The 17102-nt window shown below is 56.0% G+C and overlaps 1 protein-coding gene across 1 annotated transcript; it reads right to left on the reverse strand.

The window, feature by feature from the left end:
- Positions 1 to 1386: 1386 nt before the first annotated feature.
- Positions 1387 to 16884, reverse strand: LOC119102296 (synaptotagmin-like protein 5). The gene is given in 10 exon segments (XM_037225663.1): positions 1387 to 2172; positions 3408 to 3610; positions 4713 to 4729; positions 4731 to 4901; positions 9392 to 9481; positions 9483 to 9554; positions 11115 to 11152; positions 11155 to 11216; positions 14789 to 14970; positions 16846 to 16884. Coding segments are annotated over 10 exon segments (1026 nt in total). The 3' UTR covers positions 1387 to 2020.
- Positions 16885 to 17102: the final 218 nt, after the last annotated feature.

Here is a 17102-nt window from a genome sequence, read left to right on the forward strand (position 1 = left end):
TGAGGGATATTGGTACCAGTGCGCGACAGGGGAACACAGCTGAGGCCAGACTCTCAGCTGCGACTGTATGCGTGTGCCTCACTGCTAGAAAGGATGTTTAGCTACGGCTTTGGTCAGCACAAAGTCACTGTGCCCAGTTATCCACTCTATAACTAATGTCAGACATACAATCTCATTATAACAGGTTGCAATTTGCCCACAGAAAAAAAAAACAGCGTAGCGATTGGCCATTGAGGATTCATTGAAGAAAATATGTCACTTCGTCATGTGGCTCAATCAGAATTGGAGCTCTTTAAGCTCGGTCTGAGGTCGAAATGCGATAACCGTTAATGGAGCTTCACCAGGGACTGTCACATGTGATTGCTCGAATGGGCTAACGGTCATTACGGTTACCAGATCCAAGACAGCCTGACAGCTAGGCTCATCATATCTCTTGCGAGACATTCAGGCCCGCCTTGCGTGCTGTGTTCTCTGTTTCATTGATTTGCCGAGGCGAATGTACTGACGTAATGACGCCTGTCAAGATGCCTCTTCTAATGAGTGATCAACAACGTTGCCCAGATGATACTGGCTCATATCGTTCGGCGAGCTGGGGCCACAACTGAGGTGACAAAATGTTGGGGCAAATCATGAATATTCAGGATGCTGGAGAGGGAGTTTATGTGATGCAACTCAAGCCCGAGTTTCCCGATTGTCTTGGCTGGCGTCACTGCTGAGGTCGTCTCACTGGTCTCCCATCCATCCAAGAGTCAATGGAAGAGACTGAGGTTGTCTCACTGGTCTCCCATCCATCCAAGAGTCAATGGAAGAGACTGAGATCGTCCCACCGGTCTCCCATCCATCCAAGAGCCAATGGAAGAGACTGAGGTCGTCTCACCGGCCTCCCATCCATCCAAGAGTCAATGGAAGAGACTGAGGTCGTCTCACCGGTCTCCCATCCTGGCTGGTTTGTCAGCGTCAGTGGAAAGAGCTGGGATCGGATACCGAGGTCGTCTCATCGGTCTCCCATCCTGACTGGTTTGTTAGCGCCAGTGGGAACAGCTGGGATCAGCAGTCCCTGATCTCCCGGTGCAGCCAGCGCCTTTCTAACATATCTGCGTAGTGGCTTTCGACAGATAACAGCAAGAGCGAAAAGCGGCTTGAGCCTGTGGCGAGGTTTTGGTTGGCATTGCCGTACTCTCCGTGCTCTGTTACGCCGACCAAGTATTCTACATGTAGTTTCCTCTTCACAGGGTCCACTTCAGCCTTCTTTTTGTTTTGGCTGAGTAGGTAATTCTATTTTAATAAATTACGCAGCTTTCCTCTTACGGTTTTGAACACCACTTACAAATATGGCTACACGGACGCTCTAAAACGTTACATCGCATTCACGTCTTACGGCCGTCCTCAACGATGATACTGTATTACATATACATATATATGTGGACGCAGCGTTGACACAGATACAGTGCAGGGGCAGCACGCGGCGGCCGGGATCGCTGCCGGCGGGCTGACGACCAGCAGGAGAACACAGCGTCGGCCGGGCGCGCCCGCGAGCCACGCGCGCTCCCACCGCTCGCCGCGCGCCGCACCGCCGGCTATCACAGATAACACGAGCCGCCGCCGGCGCGCGGCCCGGCCGGGCCCCGTCCGGGCCCGTGCGGCAGTCGGCACGTGCCACGACATGACGCGTCCACGCGTGGTCGCTTCGCGGACTCGCCCGCGAGCGGCGCGCGCTCCAGAATCACCATAGGAAATCACTCGCATTCCGGGCCCAATCACAACTGGAATGACACATTGCGGCGGCGCCACACCGGCCGACATGGAACACATCCGGCCCGGGGCAGACTGCTGACATTGAGGCCGCCGCCGCGGCGCGGCGGCGGCGGCTTCAGCGAGCGCCGGTCTGACTCCGAGGGTCGCACGGCGCCGCGGGCGCCACCGACGGCCCGCCCTGGCCCGACAGATAACTACAAGGGGACACTAGTAGCGGGCAGAGATCCTGATGTGGTGCGGGTGGGCCGCAGGCGGCCGGCGTGAGTCACTTGTCGACGGGCACGGCACGCTCCATGGAGCAGCGCAGCGGCACGGCCCCCTCGACCCAGTAGCCGGGTCGCTCGATCATCTGCTCCCAGAGCGCCACCTCCTGGCCGGCCGCGTCCATCCACTCCACCGGCTTGCCGTGCTGCTTCCCTGTGAAGAATTGGCGCAGCGATAGAAACACGATCCATTGCTTACTATTCGGACTTAATAAGGCGTCCAGTCAACCGGTCTATTGATCCGTGCATTTAGTCCGATCAAATGTGGCGGAGTTCCATCGGAATGGGTGCACGTTGTAAAAGGTTGCATGGCTACCGTTCACCGAGAAGCTGCCACAGCCCGAGTTCCAAGCAACACCACGCGACGTGGAGCCGCTACTCTGGTCCAGTCCTTCGAAAAGTAGTCCTGTGTTATGGAAGAGTGGCAGATCGATTCAAAATGTCATCAAACGCCGGTCGAAATCAACTGGCACCAGGCCGCCCTTAGTACAATGGAACGAAACCGTAGGCGTTACGAAAGTTAACACTCATACGAAAAAGTAACCCGAAAAACCGTTGCCATGGGAGCAGGCCATCAGAATACCTGCAGCATATCTGCTTCACATAATTAAACCCGTTTCAGCCTGTCGCAATATGGACAATTATAACCATAGTTCAGAACTAAGTATTCACTACTGCTAAGGGTGCTGCATTCTCAGTGCCGGGGCTGTGAGAGTTTTTGGACAACCCTGGACCAGAGGCGGCGCCACAGGTGTTGACTTGGGGGTGGGGTATTATTTTCTAGGGGTTCTCCTGGACAACGTGGACCTTCCAACGGCGTTGCCTCCTGGGCGGTGTCGTATTCCAGGAGAGTGCTGGATGCATGAGCCATTCGTATCAAATTGCTGCATTATATATCCGTGTACATACACATCGACCATGAGAACAATTCAGGTCAGGGACTTCTAACTAATACAGCGGGCTTACCTACCCAATAAAAAGGCTCCTAAATATGGCCCCTATTTTCTCTATATAATGAGACCTCTCATTCAAGAATAGGACCTCTTGATATTGGTATCCTGGATTGGTATCCTGGTCTTTAACGTGGACCTCTCGTGCCAGCGAAGATGTCGCATTTATAAGGAAGGCTCCTATCCTCAATACAGGATAGGGCTTCTTCATCCAGAGCATATGCTACATAGATCATCGAAGGCTCTCCTGATTCAGAAACTATCGTCTTGAACCATGCACCTCCTTGGTCTAAAGTACAGTTACAAAACCTCTAGTTTAAGCAAAAGGGGCCTCCCGAAATTTGTGGGGGCAAAATCATCATCTCGTCCCTGCCAGCCCGCAGGATGGGACATGCCCTCTCCGCCCCCCTCATCTTGCCGCATCTTCTGCCCTCCTTACCGGAACCCGTGTTGAAGCGGGCACCGCCGAGGAACTCGTTGGAGGTGAGACTGTGATCCCAGATGGTGAGCTCGAGCGCACGCTCACGCAGCTCTCCCAGGCTGACGTTGTCGTAGGTGAGGGCGCCGCTCCATCGCGGGCACGTGGTTCGCTTCACCACCGACGTCTTCTGCTTGCTGTTTTTTCTGTCCGGCAGAAGGTAGCTGCCGCACGCGGCCGCCAATGGTCAGAAGCCGACAACACACGATAGTCCACACCATAGATCAACTTCTGACGTACTTTTTACGTACACAGATCATGGCCGAGTAGTCAATGCTCCATCACGTTTGTCTTTTATTTCCATGTAAGTGACGATAATGCCATGTACACCGGAGATGGGTGCCATAACTACCATCGAGATGAGAGCCATACGGAAGCGATAACTTTCATAAGCCGCTTATTAGGCAAAGTTTTCGCGTTTTTTTTTGCACCAGTCTTTTAGTGAAATGAGATTAGACACCGTAACATTACTCACCGCACTGTCATTACCCATAGCCAGCAACATACCCTGTCATCTGAACAAACTCATTTGACGTAGTTGGGATCTGCGTGAAAATCGCTGGCATTTATCTTTGAGTGTAGACAGCGGAAGTTGGCTCCAACGGAGATGTCATTTTAACATAACTAGCTGCCCCGTGCAGACGTTGCGGGTGGCGGCTGAGCGACGCACGTGACGCGGAGCTGGCCTTCAGGCGCCAGCCATAGCCCGTGAGTGTCCCGACCCTCACAGTGGGTTCCTGATCATTATCATTACAGTCCTATAGTTTATTTGCATTATATATATATATATATATATATATATATATATATATATATATATATATATATATATATCACTATAGTCCATATCCGTCCTAGTCATTATAGTCATAGTCACCCGGCCATTGGTGCTCCCGACCCTCACAGTAGGCCCCGGCCATGGGTCCTCCCGACCCTCACAGCAGACCCTGGCCATTAGCCCTCCCGATCCTCACAGCAGGCCCCCGGCCATTGGTCATCCCTAACCTCACCGTGGTCCCCGGCCACTGGTCCTCCCGACCCTCACCGCATGCCCCTGGCCATTGGCCCTCCCGACCCTCACCGCATGCCCCGGCCATTGGCCCTCCCGCCCCTCACCGCATATCCCGGCCATTGGCCCTCCCGACCCTCACCGCAGGCCCCTGGCCATTGGCCCTCCCGACCCTCACCGCATGCCCCTGGCCATTGGCCCTCCCGACCCTCACCGCATATCCCGGCCATTGGCCCCGCTGCGCTTCCGTCACTCACCACTTGCAGAAGGGGTCGGGCCGAGCCGTTGGTGCGGACCGGTGCCAGGTTCTTGGCCTCCTTGATCATGATGTGCAGCCGGCCCTTGGTCTTGCGGCCCTTGCGGCCCAGGCTGCCGTCCGGCGGCGTGTACTTGAGCGCCACGATCACGTCGCCGTGGTGGCCGGCCATCTCCTCCTGGATCTCGCTCTGTGACGCGAAAGATGAGGCGGTTAGGCGTCTCTGTGGCGCGACAGATAACGGGGTCAACCGTCTCTGTGGTGCGAGAGATACTCGGTCAGGTATCTCCGTGACGCGAGAGATGAGGCGGTCAGGCGCGTCTCCGGCGCGAGAGATAACGCGGACACGTTTCTCTGCGGCGTCAAGAGATGGACAGGACGGCCAGGAACCTCTACCCTATGTCGTCATTGGAGCTTTACGAAGCACTCAGTTGCTGAGGCTAAATGGCGTTGCCTGCCTCTCATCCTGGCAGGATGGTGGGTAACGCAAAACCCCAGCCCTGCAACCAATGCGCAGGATCTACAGTGTTTTCGCCCCACGGCAGAGGCATTTTAAAGTCTCCGTGTTTTGTTTTACAGCGATGCAGATTATCTAAATAAGTTGAAAAGGTTTAGCAAGTGCAACGGTCAACTTTGTCAAACAGCTGGATCTTACACTGAAAAGGCTGCAGAACTGAACTACTCCATTTTGAAAACTGGAAGTGTTTGTCATAAGGTTTGAAAAACTGGGCCGATACTGGGGAGGAAGAGAAGGCTGCAGTCGCAAAATAAGTGGTAAAATATGAAGCTGCCAAGGAAAAAAAAGTATGAAAGGTCATCCTGATTTATATTCGGCCAAATCCCAGATCAGCACACACGCACTGGACACAAAGGCTGTCGGCACCAGGGAGATCACGAGGGCAAAGGAGAAGGCCCCTGTTTGAGTGTCCTGAGCGAAGGTGAGTCTTCCCCGCTGTCAGGGCTGAGCCGGGGCCGGTCGTGGTACGGTAACTGTACCTACGCTGGCCTGTCGACGGCAAACTGTGCGCCAGCCGAAAAACAATACCTCTGAGTGCCGGACAATAGCTAGCTAGCGGCTGTAAAATACTCAACTATGCAAAGACAAACCCTGGAATTGGTGGATTGTTCTGTACGTGCTTGCTGCGTCAGAATATGAGTTGTTGACATATGCGTCGTCGCAATAGGTCCGCTTTACTGTCCTTAATGAGTCAAATGTCGTCAGCCGTCTACCCTGCCTGGTAATTCCAGCCCTTTCAATGGCGTAAATTCGTTCCCACTCTCTGGCAGCAGTCGCATCGTATGGACCAAAAAGTGATGAACAACCACATACCTGTTTGTACCATAACGTGCCACACGCTCAAATATGTAACACTCGGTAAGCATACAGAATGCCCTTCTGAAAATCACATTTGTTTTCGGACAGGGATCAGGACAGGCTGTGGCGTGCGGCGCGGAAATACACTGGATGTGTCTGGTAGCAGACGCGGCCGAGTCTCGAAGACCACTTCCCGCCAGCTTACGGAGAACCTGGACACGATTTATTTGATTTGATATGATGTTTATTTGAGATTATGGACATTAAGCAGTACATAATATGATGACTGGATTGGCGCATAAGCGAAACGCTTAGATCTGGGCGTCTCTTCTAACAATAACAAGATCTGGTCATCGCCGCCAGGGAACTCGCGACACACCGCTCGCTCGCCCGATCCATAAGCAGCCACGGGCCAGGCGCCCGCCGCCGCTCCAGTCTACACATATAGCCGTCTCGGGCCGGCGGCGGACACTCGGCCCGGAAACGCCACCCAGTAGCCCGTCTGCTGCCCGCGCCAGCTAGAAATTTTTAGGCAAATCGTTTGGTCTGAAAAAGAAATGTTTGGAAAATTTTTTGCTATGTGCTGCCCATTGCGATCCTGTAAAACGTTGCCTCTGAGATAGATACTTAGTTGCTCGTTGTGAGTGAGCTCAGAAAAGTTCAGAATGATACCATCAGTTTTACGTAGCATTGAAAGTCGGATTTCATGATAGCGAGGACAGTTCAGTACAAAGTGTTTAGGGTCTTCGTATGGATAGTCACACAAGCAAAATGGACTAAGTGTAGTTGGATTTTGGATCTGAACAGGTGGGCATTCAGGTCTGACATTCCCAATCTCAGCCTAGTACTTAGGATGTTACCATGCCTGGATCCAAAGCTGTGTTACACCGGAGGCACGGCCACACCACAGCGCTGGTGTATTTCCCATTTGAAGGAACGACACAATAACATGATAACAAGATATGGACAATAGCCCGATCAGTTCACAGCCCGGGGGCAGCAGGGCTGCGCTCGGGACGGGGATGTGGGGTGGGTGAGGTGGGGTGGGGCAAGACTCGCCCTTCCCCCCCACCCCCCCGAGTGAAAAAACGTGTTCGTGGTTAAATCGAGGAGTAATGAAGGGGTTCATAGGGAAGTCAACACCACGTGGGTTCCATTCTCTCTCATCACAGTGCTCTGGTGTATATATATATATATATATATATATATATATATATATATATATATGTAAAGCAATAAATGCGTGTTTTATCGTTAATTCATGCACACACACACACACACACACACCACACACACACACACACACACACACACACACACACACACACACACACACCCACACACACACACACACACACACACACACACACACACACACACACACACACATATATATATATATATATATATATATATATATATATATATATATATATATAATCATTGGCATGCGTACCTGAAAAAGAACGCCTATCTTTTGCCACCAGATGCTAGACATGCGCATGCTCGGGATCCCCAGCTTTGACCGGGCTTTCAGCAGCTGGCTGTCCATGATCACCGCTCCTTAATCACCATGTCAACAGGGTTGGGCTGCCTACGCGGCTCACCATAAGCCGGGCCAAGCCTCCGTCATATTACCGCCATCGATCGGTAGGCACGAGCCTTCACGATAACATCGACTCCTCCTTCCACGGCTAATGGTGGGTCTGGCTTCGTTTGGTGCGCGGACCACTTGTACCCACTGTCATAGCGTCAATTACCACCTGCATAGTACAAGTGTACACTACAAGTAATACGCCACCACAGTCGCGCCGCGATGCGGCGACCAAGGTTTCCATTCACCGGGACACTTACAGTCTGTATGTAGCCACGTATTATCGCATAGCCAGTCACGGGCAAGCTGTCGCACACACTATGGCATCGGGAATCACCGGCAGCAGACAAAGGCTCAGTCGCATGCCCTCAGTAGATTCTGGGTCGGCTCCATGAGTGTCCGAAATTAAAGTGAAGTGCGGTGGAAAACTGTCTCAGAAAAAGGCATTCATCGCAAAATCTGACTAGATTTTTTCAGTCAGTGGCTTGCTTTTTCACGGAAAAAAAGCCTGTCAAAGCAAACATATCGAGGAGCCCTTCTAAAAAACATACTTATCGTATGGCCACAGCTTTAAAAAAAAAATTATAGTCCGCAACAATCTGAATTTTTGAGCCGGGCAAGTAAGGCACGCGCAACACAATACGTACAAAACTGTAAGGAGGCCAGCCAAATGCGCATCCCCGTCTAAAAGGTAAAAAGATGTCCCTGCAAGGAGTACGCTTTCACTTTTCAAGGTTATCACGTGCCTTGAAAATAATTACATAAATCGCATGCAGCCCCACACACAACACGCCCGAAACCGGGCTCTGTATCGGCACGATGCAGCACGTGCCCCCAACCACCACAAACCGGCAGCGTCGCGCACGACGAGCGACTAATCCCACTCCCCTTGCGCCCGTCGCGTGCACGTGCCCCTGTGAAGGTGCCGCCGCCGCCGGAAGTGGCCGCTTCCGGTTCGGGCTGGCTGCTTGCGGTCATGCTAATGCCGGCGGAGGCGGGCTCGGGAGGAGGAGGCGGCGCGGGGCAGCGGCGCGCGATAGACGGCCGCCGCCGGTCGATACAGCGCAGCGGCGGTCGGCTGATCACGGGGCATCACTGCGTGGGAGGGAGAAGCGCAGGTGCTGTCGCCGGCAGGGGCTGCCGCGGCGCGCCGCCAGTCCCAAGCGGATAAAGGTCGGCCACGAAACTGAATCAAAATGTGCGGCATCGCGAAGACTAAGCCGGGATCAACTCCTTGCGCTGTGGTACAGGGACAGCCGTGAGTGTACTAAAGCGAAGACAAGGCTCTAAGTAGGACAACTGGAAGAGGCGACGCATGGTTGTTAGAAAAGTGCTGCGATGGCTTGGCTGGGGGATGCTCATGAAAATCCTTCAAGGCCTACCTTTTAGACAGTTCGGTCGGGCACCGACCTGCTTCATCCTACATAGTCAATAGCGTCCAGTCAGCGTTCAAGGGCATTGTGAGAAACTCGTGGGTGGTCACACGGCTCATCTCGTCATAAGCCCATCCACGCCTCTTGCCCAGCCTCACACAACCCAGTCACTGCAGGACCGCTGGCGGTGTCGCAAAAGCCACATCTGCGACGGCCACGTCGTTGGTCGCGTTACGCCCCATTCCACGAGATGGCGTTGGGCGCGCGGATATCTCGACCGATGGCCCTCTGCTCTCTCGCCAGTCACGAGCTCTAAACGTGTTGAGACCTGCCACACCTGCCCCACGGCCAGCAGCCGGGCCACAAGGCACGCCGCGTTCGCCGACGGGTCGACTTACGCGCTCCTGGAGTGTGTACCAGCGCGGACTGCTGTCCTCGAACATCTGGCGCCCGATGGGCAGCACCAGCTCGCCGAGGAAGTCGTTGCGGGCCGAACATGTCGCTGTGCCAGACGGTCACCCAGAGGGTGCGGCTGTCAAGCTCCGCCACGACCGCGGGGAACTGCCGGAGGCGACGGCCGGGTCACATCAGGGTCAGCGCACAGGCTGCCAGAGCGAACGGCCAGCACAGACGCACAGACGGAGACAGATGCGCGGCACGGGTATGAGGTGATGGAGCGAGTGGAGACGGATCAACGGAAGGGTATGAGATGATAGAGCGAGTGGAGACGGATCAAAGGAAGGGTATGAGGTGATGGGACGAGTGGAGACGGATCAACGCAACGGGGTGAGCGTTGTCGGGCATAGCTGCCATATCTCGTGGCTCCGACTGGACGACGTGTATATGCAGGAAGCAACGGTCATGATTACGCGCCCAGATGGCCGATTAAATACAATGCGCTCGAGTCGGGGCAGGGTCAATTCATCACCGCTAAAATGCAAGTAACTGAGAGAACTAGAAAAGCCATATCGCCACGCTAGATTTCAGCTTGTACGAGCTCGTCTGAGTCATATTTTTAGGGCCCTGGGCCGTGACCCTCGGGTCAGATGGGGTCACACAAGGTCAAACTTAAAATCGATGTTGCACAAACAAGTGTCCCCAGACCTTCCCACGCAACCAGTTTAACTAAGATGCCGCTCCCAAGCAAAATGTCAGTTGTATTTATGCCAGATCAGCGACCGTTTTGGGCATTTAGAACCCCAAGTGGCCAAAAACCGGCCAGACAATTTTGATACTTGACTTCCAAGTCAGCGTCAAGATCATTTCAAGATGGCATGTTCCTAAAAGCAAAAGGTTGAACGCAGTTTTAGGTCACTGAGCGTCCCTGGCCTACATGCAGTTAACTTGAGAAATCTGTTGACGTCCTTGTGATCGAGGAATTAGAAAAAGGCTTCGATAACTAGGTTGCAAATGCAGCTTTCCAGCAGAAACAGTTTGGTTTTGACCTTGATCAACCTTCATATCTGACTCATGATAACAAATGAGTCATCATTCTTATTTCAATAGGTGCATTGTCTAAAAGATCATCTCAAAGTTGCATGGCTTTGTCTAACACTCCACTGTCGCATCAGCTGGAAAGATTCCCAAGGAATTGTCTTCACTGGACGTTGGCACTCGTATCAGCATTATGGTGCCAACGGCAATACGTAGTTTGGCGTGGCTACGCCACACCATTTCGCAGCTATTTTGGAAAAAGCCTTGTGTAGGGGGCGAACTGACCCCTACCAGAGTGCACGTTTTCTGCAGTACACTTTGGCCAGCCATCTGAGAAATTTCCAACAATTATCATTCGTGACCAAATTATTGCCGATCAAAGAAGGCCGATAAAGGCCTCAGTCTGTCCACAAAACGCAAAACAAAGGCGCAGGTAGACAGTTGAGAGGCACATTGACACGGTAAAACGATAGCCATTATAAGCCGACAATGGAACAATGGTTAAAGACGATTGCGTTATCAGCCACAGGCACAGGTGGGCGTCTCAGGTGAGTAGGTGGACATCCAACAGCCAAGAATACAGCTTTGTAGATGTTCAGTAACAGCGCATGCCGGCAGTTTGTCAGATAACCATGATTTTGAACAGCGGTGTGGTTCATGGGCCATTTTATAATGGTCTGCCCCCACCTTGAGCACTTCGTCGAACACGGGATGCAGCGTATGTTCTTCGTCTTTGTTTTCCTCTTGCCACTCTTAGATCTGTCGGGTAGCAGATAGGCCTTCACATAGCTGAAACAAAAACAAACAATTTTAGCTCCGGCCTAATTGGCTCACCAGCTCATGCGAGCCAATCACACATGACGATCTACAATACCAAATTCCATTAAATTTTATCAAAGTTGTGGTTTGAATTAATCGTAACAACATAAACGGGTTACAATAGGACGTGAATAACGTATTACAATTTTTCATCTAAGTTGGCAACACCCCATTAGTTATTGTGAAAAACGGCCACCAGGCACCAGCGCGCGACCGCAAAAACAACGTCGTGCAACGAAAAACAGCAGAGGCATAATTATTGTGACAAATGGCTCTCGGATATCCCAGCCCCTAAGCGGAGACATCTCGACGCTTCCTGATGTCATTAGCAGCACAGGGCCTTGTTAGCAGCAGCCAGCTGTCGGAATGCGACGGCTATTGGGCCGCGGGAGGCATCACGCGGCGGGCAACCAATCAGCGGGCACAATCCGACCGCGTCATCGGCGGACCCGACCACGCGTCCCGCCGTCTGTGGGTGTCCGGATCAACGCGCCCGTAGTCCCGCCGTCTGTTTGGTGTCCGGACCAACACGTCCGTAGTCCCGCCGTCTGTTGGTGTCCGGACCAACACGCCCGTAGTCCCGCCGTCTGTTGGTGTCCGGACCAACACGCCCGTAGTGCCGCCGTCTGTTGGTGTCCGGATTAACACGCCCGTCGTACCGCCGTCTGTTGGTGTCCGGATTAACACGCCCCGTAGTCCCGCCGTCTGTTGGTATCCGGATTAACACGCCCGTCGTACCGCCGTCTGTTGGTGTCCGGACCAACACGCCCGTAGTCCCGCCGTCTGTTGGTGTCCGGACCAATACGCCCGTAGTCCCGCCGTCTGTTGGTGTCCGGATTAACACGCCCGTCGTACCGCCGTCTGTTGGTGTCCGGACCAACACGCCCGTAGTCCCGCCGTCTGTTGGTGTCCGGACCAATACGTCCGTAGTCCCGCCGTCTGCTGGTGTCCGGATTAACACGCCTGTCGTACCGCCGTCTGTTTGGTGTCCGGACCATCGCGCCCCTAGTACCGCCGTCTGTTGGTGTCCGGACCAACACGCCCGTAGTGGCCGGGCCGTTTGTTGGTGTCCGGATTAACACGCCCGTCGTACCGCCGGTCTGTTGGTGTCCGGACCAACACGCCGGTAGTCCCGCCGTCTGTTGGTGTCCGGACCAATCACGCCCGTAGTGCCGCCGTCTGCTGGTGTCCGGACCAACACGCCTGTAGTCCCGCCGTCTGTTTGTGTCCGACCATCACGCCCGTAGTGCCGCCGCCGTCTGCTGGTGTCCGGACCAACACGCCTGTAGTCCCGCCGTCTGTTGGTGTCCGGACCAACACGCCCGTAGTCCCCGCCGTCTGTTGGTGTCCGGATTAACACGCCCGTCGTACCGCCGTCTGTCTGGCGTCACAGGACGTCAGATGTCCGACCGTCTGTACAGCGCAGAGAATGCCTCGCCGTTGAGACACATCACCGCTTCCGAAAAAGGAAGAACCGACAAGGACTCACGCGCGACGCCAGCCCAAAACCATCGATGGATTGAAATTGCCTCATCAGCGCCCTGGCTCTGTCGGCCTTGTCGAATCCCACCATCGGGGGGTTGGCAACACGACCACCGCGGTGATAGGGCCCGGCAAGCTGACGCAAGGATTGCCCCTCTGCCGAGATATTGGCTTATATGCTCCATAGCAGGCCGCGGTCACTCGTCGCCTGTCCAAAACAGATGGCCGACGGTCGCGCCGTCACGTGAGTCTCATGGCATAACAACGCAAGCAGGTGCTCATCTGCAAGTCAGGACGGTTCTGGACGGCACGCGGCTTTAAAGGATCTCTCTCGGTCCATGACGGGCCGGTGGATGTCTTCGACGGGTCGGTGGTAGCCTTTAACGGGACGATGGTGGCCTTTGACGAACCGGTGGTGGTCTTTGACGGGCCGGTGGTGGTCTTTGACGGGCCGATGGTGGCCTTTGACGAACCGGTGGTGGTCTTTGACGGGCAGGTGGTAGTCTGACGGGCTGGTGGTAGTCTGACGGGCCGGTGGTGGTGCGACCATGCGCAGTGTTTAGGCGGACACATCGCAAACGGAATTTCGTCGTGCACCGCAACATCACCGTAACCGCGGTACATCACTGCCTTCAACCCCGCGGCTCCACGGTCATCATCATTTCCCCGCCGCGACACGTCCCTTCAAGAGCTGACACGACCCAAATAAACGCGGGACCCATGGCGCGCGGCGCCTGTACAGCGCACAAGCCTAACGCCGCTTAGGTACGTTCTGAAATGGGCGCGGACTCTGGCAAGGTCGACGTTTTCATGAGGCAAATCATGCTCCTTATCATGCCAACACTTGCATTGCGGTTTACTATAAAATGAAACAATTCGAAGATAGAACAAGCTTTCGGTCCCAACGTTGATATTTGTTTGCCTGTCAACTTAGTCTGAGCCATGTAAGCGGTGTGTGTGTGGGGGGGGGGGGGGGTGGGGGGTAGGGCTGTCTAGATTGAAATATGATGTCGGTGCAAGGGCAGCCTTTTACTCAGCTACTGCACCTTTGATCAGCCAGCATTGGCTAACCGCTTTACAGCCTGGCGACATTGTTCGCGAGCAACAATGTCGCCAAACCGGACTACAGGAAGAATATCGCCCCCCGGTTATGCGCCATACTTGTCGTTCCTGCCGGGGAAAGAAACAGGCGACGCGTTGCCCCCGGGTGCGTCGTGAAGCCTTGGTGGCAACCTACAGTAGCGCCACCGCCAAGCAAAGGCGGCCGGGCAATCATGGCTCATCAAAGCTGCGAATGAGTAAAAACAGCCTTCCACGAGCTGGCCCTTTGCTTTTCATTGATATATTCCTTTGATTACTTCAAGGCCCTTCGATTGGTGGATTTTCCGGACCGCAGTCCATATCAACAATAGCTTGTTTGTAAACCCCTGGCGCCAACACCCGATCGCAAAATTTCAGGTCAGCAGTACAATTTTGCGACGAAAGCTCAACGTGCCGCAATGCTCGGCACGGTCCGTGCTGCCCTTTGAAGCCACCTGACCTTTAGCGCGGCTGCTGCCGCCGGCCGCAGGCCCATCGCAGTCCACGGACTCATTGCGATCGCTTACAGTGACTCGGTACTACCCCAGTCGGGGTGGATGAATCGGAAGGCAGGTGCTCTAACTAAATGAGCGACCGGCACGACCAAATACGAGGGTAACTGCCTGGCTTTATTAATTTCATAGCAAAATACAGCCATTGACATGTGTGAGTTCGCGCCTAATCGATGGAGTAGCGACCACGGTACCGGGCCGCCGGAGGCTGAGGCCAGCGTCCCGACCCGACCCGACCCGACCCGACCCGACCCCTGACCCGTCCCGTCCTGTCCCGACCCGACGTCCCGTCCCGTCTCTCGTCCCGTCCCGTCCCGTCCCGCCCCCGCCCCCGTCCCCGTCCCCGTCCCCGTCCCCGTCCCCGTCCCCGTCCCCGTCCCCGTCCCCGTCCCGTGCCGTCACGTCCCGTCGCGTCCCGTCGCGTCCCGTCTCGTCCCGTCCCGTCCTGCTGGCGCGACCGGTACTTACGGGTCGGAGCGGTTGCGCTTGGCGTCGACAGCGGCCAGATCGCGGCACTGCTTGACGGTGACCTCGAGCGCGCTCTGCTGGTAGTTGTACTGCAGCGCCAGCTCCAGGTCACCGCGTACCGGGACCGTGCCGTAGCGCGCCTCGCCCGCCGAGTACACGCTGGCCAGTGAGTCGCTCCGAGACTGGAACACAAGATGTCAGGGTCAGCGAGCACAGTGCTGGCGGACGAGCAGCCGTCCCCAGGAGTCCGCAGATCAGGCGAGCAGCCGTCCCCAGGAGTCCGCAGATCAGGCGAGCAGCCGTCCCCAGGAGTCCGCAGATCAGGCGAGCAGTCGTCCCCAGGAGAGCAGGCGAGCAGTCGTCCCCAGGAGTCCGCAGAGCAGGCAGTCGCATAGAAGCGTACATCAACAGTGGTTTTACTAACGCCTCGCCAGTGATGCCCATGACTTACGAGTGAAGAGCGTGCTGCCGGTCACCACAGTGTCTGCGTATCCGTCTGAGCAGGAGAGAGATTTGCTCAAGGCATGACACAGCGAACATTCGCAGACTCTGCATGCTTATTCTCTGTGTAAGGAAAGCGAGCCCGCCAAAAAGGACAAAGAAAAACATTCACGTTATGGAGTAGCTGTCATTGTTGGGCGACATCGGTAGTGAGCCATTATTGGAAAAGAGCTCCATTGCGCGCGTCCGATCCCACAGGGGATCACCGGACGCCGCTGCCTGGCTGCAGAGGAAGACAACCAGGCAAGGCCATCAACCACCCGTGCCCGTCACGCGCAGCCGAACGGGTCGGCCGCGGAAAAAACCCGAGCCCGAGGCCCACTCACGCACAGCAATGGCCGCCCAGCGCCGTTCAACACCAGCTGACAACCGCGCAGCATCTGGTAATGGCCGCCCATCACCTGGTGACACTGTCAGCCTCCTCACGATGGGCGTCCCACACGTCCCAACGCGTGGCGGTACGGTCCGCCACCTAACAACATCGCCCGAAGGTGGCGCGGTCGTCCTACATGTCGCGTCACCCGACGCCTGCCTGGACGCCAGCCTCCGGTGCCGATCTCGACACGCACGGCTTAACAGGCGTGCGTATGACGGCTTCAGCCGCCTCGGTCCGAGGCTCTTCTGTCCAATCAGCCACACGGAGCGCAGCCACCCCAGGGATCGGCGGCGGAACTGTGCGAGCCGGTGGAGCGCGGGACCGGCGCCAGGTCCGGGGACGCGCGGCGAGCGCAGGCCCCAACACGCCGACCCTCTGGCTGGCCGATGCGCTGGCTGGCCAGCGCGTCCATGCTCGAACACCTCCCACGAGTTGTCCAGCAGAAGCCGACGCTCGTCAGAAGAGCGTCCGCCGGCCGGCAGCGCGGAGCAGCTCGGACGATTTCCGCCGAGTGCGTCGGGCTTGCCCGCCGGCGGCGGTCGCGCCTCTCCCCACCCACCCTGCGCCGGCGTGCAAACAGCCTGCGTCGCACAGATCGATGCTGCTCATCGGGCCAGTGCGGGCCACCGCGCGGCCAGGAGACGTGTCCGCCACCGCGACATTGACCGAATAGTCGGCCAGCGGCGCACGCAGGCGGGGGCGAATGTCACGCAGGTGGGCGGCGCGCCGCTGGCCGGACGGGCAGACGCGCTGGCCGACGTTGGCGCCGGCACGCAGCACTGCGCGCGGGGCGATACGCTGGCAATAAACCGAATCCACTCTGAAATCAGACACACGCCCGTCGCACATGCGCACACCTCACGCACGTACACAAACAAACACACAACAATACCGGCGCCAACTGGTCATGGCTGATAACACATTACGCGTGCGATCCGTCGACACAGATAGGCACATCACTAATCGCTGCAGAGTTAGGCCCTCCCGCCCAGCCTTCTAGTTTATAGGCCACGCCATGCTGCCGCGAAGTCATACCACTCGGTCGGTGTTGGGCACGCCACGAAGCACGCCCAGCACGCCGCTCACGCCGCTCAGGCGGACAGCGCCGCCTGAGCGTGTTTTAAGGCTCGTTTGGGCGCCGGCTCCCGGGTCCGAACGTGGCCGGCCCACCGGCATCGACCTGGCCCTCAGGTGGTCCGACCACCTTGACGCGCCCCATCGAATGGCCGCTGCACATGCAGCCGCGCCGTCGGTCCGCTCAGAGGCGCGAGCGTCGTCAGCAGGTCCTCAGAGTGAGGCGCGCGTGTCGGCGAGCAGCGCCGAGCCAGCTGGTCGGAAGCGTGGCGCACGCCGACTCTAACCGCAACGATGATTCGGCTGCCGGACTTGACTAAGGCCGGGGCCTCAGAACGACGGCCGACCTTTTAGCCGGCGGCG

Source organism: Pollicipes pollicipes, unplaced genomic scaffold (genome assembly GCF_011947565.3).
Source record: "Pollicipes pollicipes isolate AB1234 unplaced genomic scaffold, Ppol_2.1 Scaffold_5724;HRSCAF=6776_pilon_pilon_pilon, whole genome shotgun sequence".
In the NCBI taxonomy this organism is placed as follows: domain Eukaryota; kingdom Metazoa; phylum Arthropoda; class Thecostraca; order Pollicipedomorpha; family Pollicipedidae; genus Pollicipes; species Pollicipes pollicipes.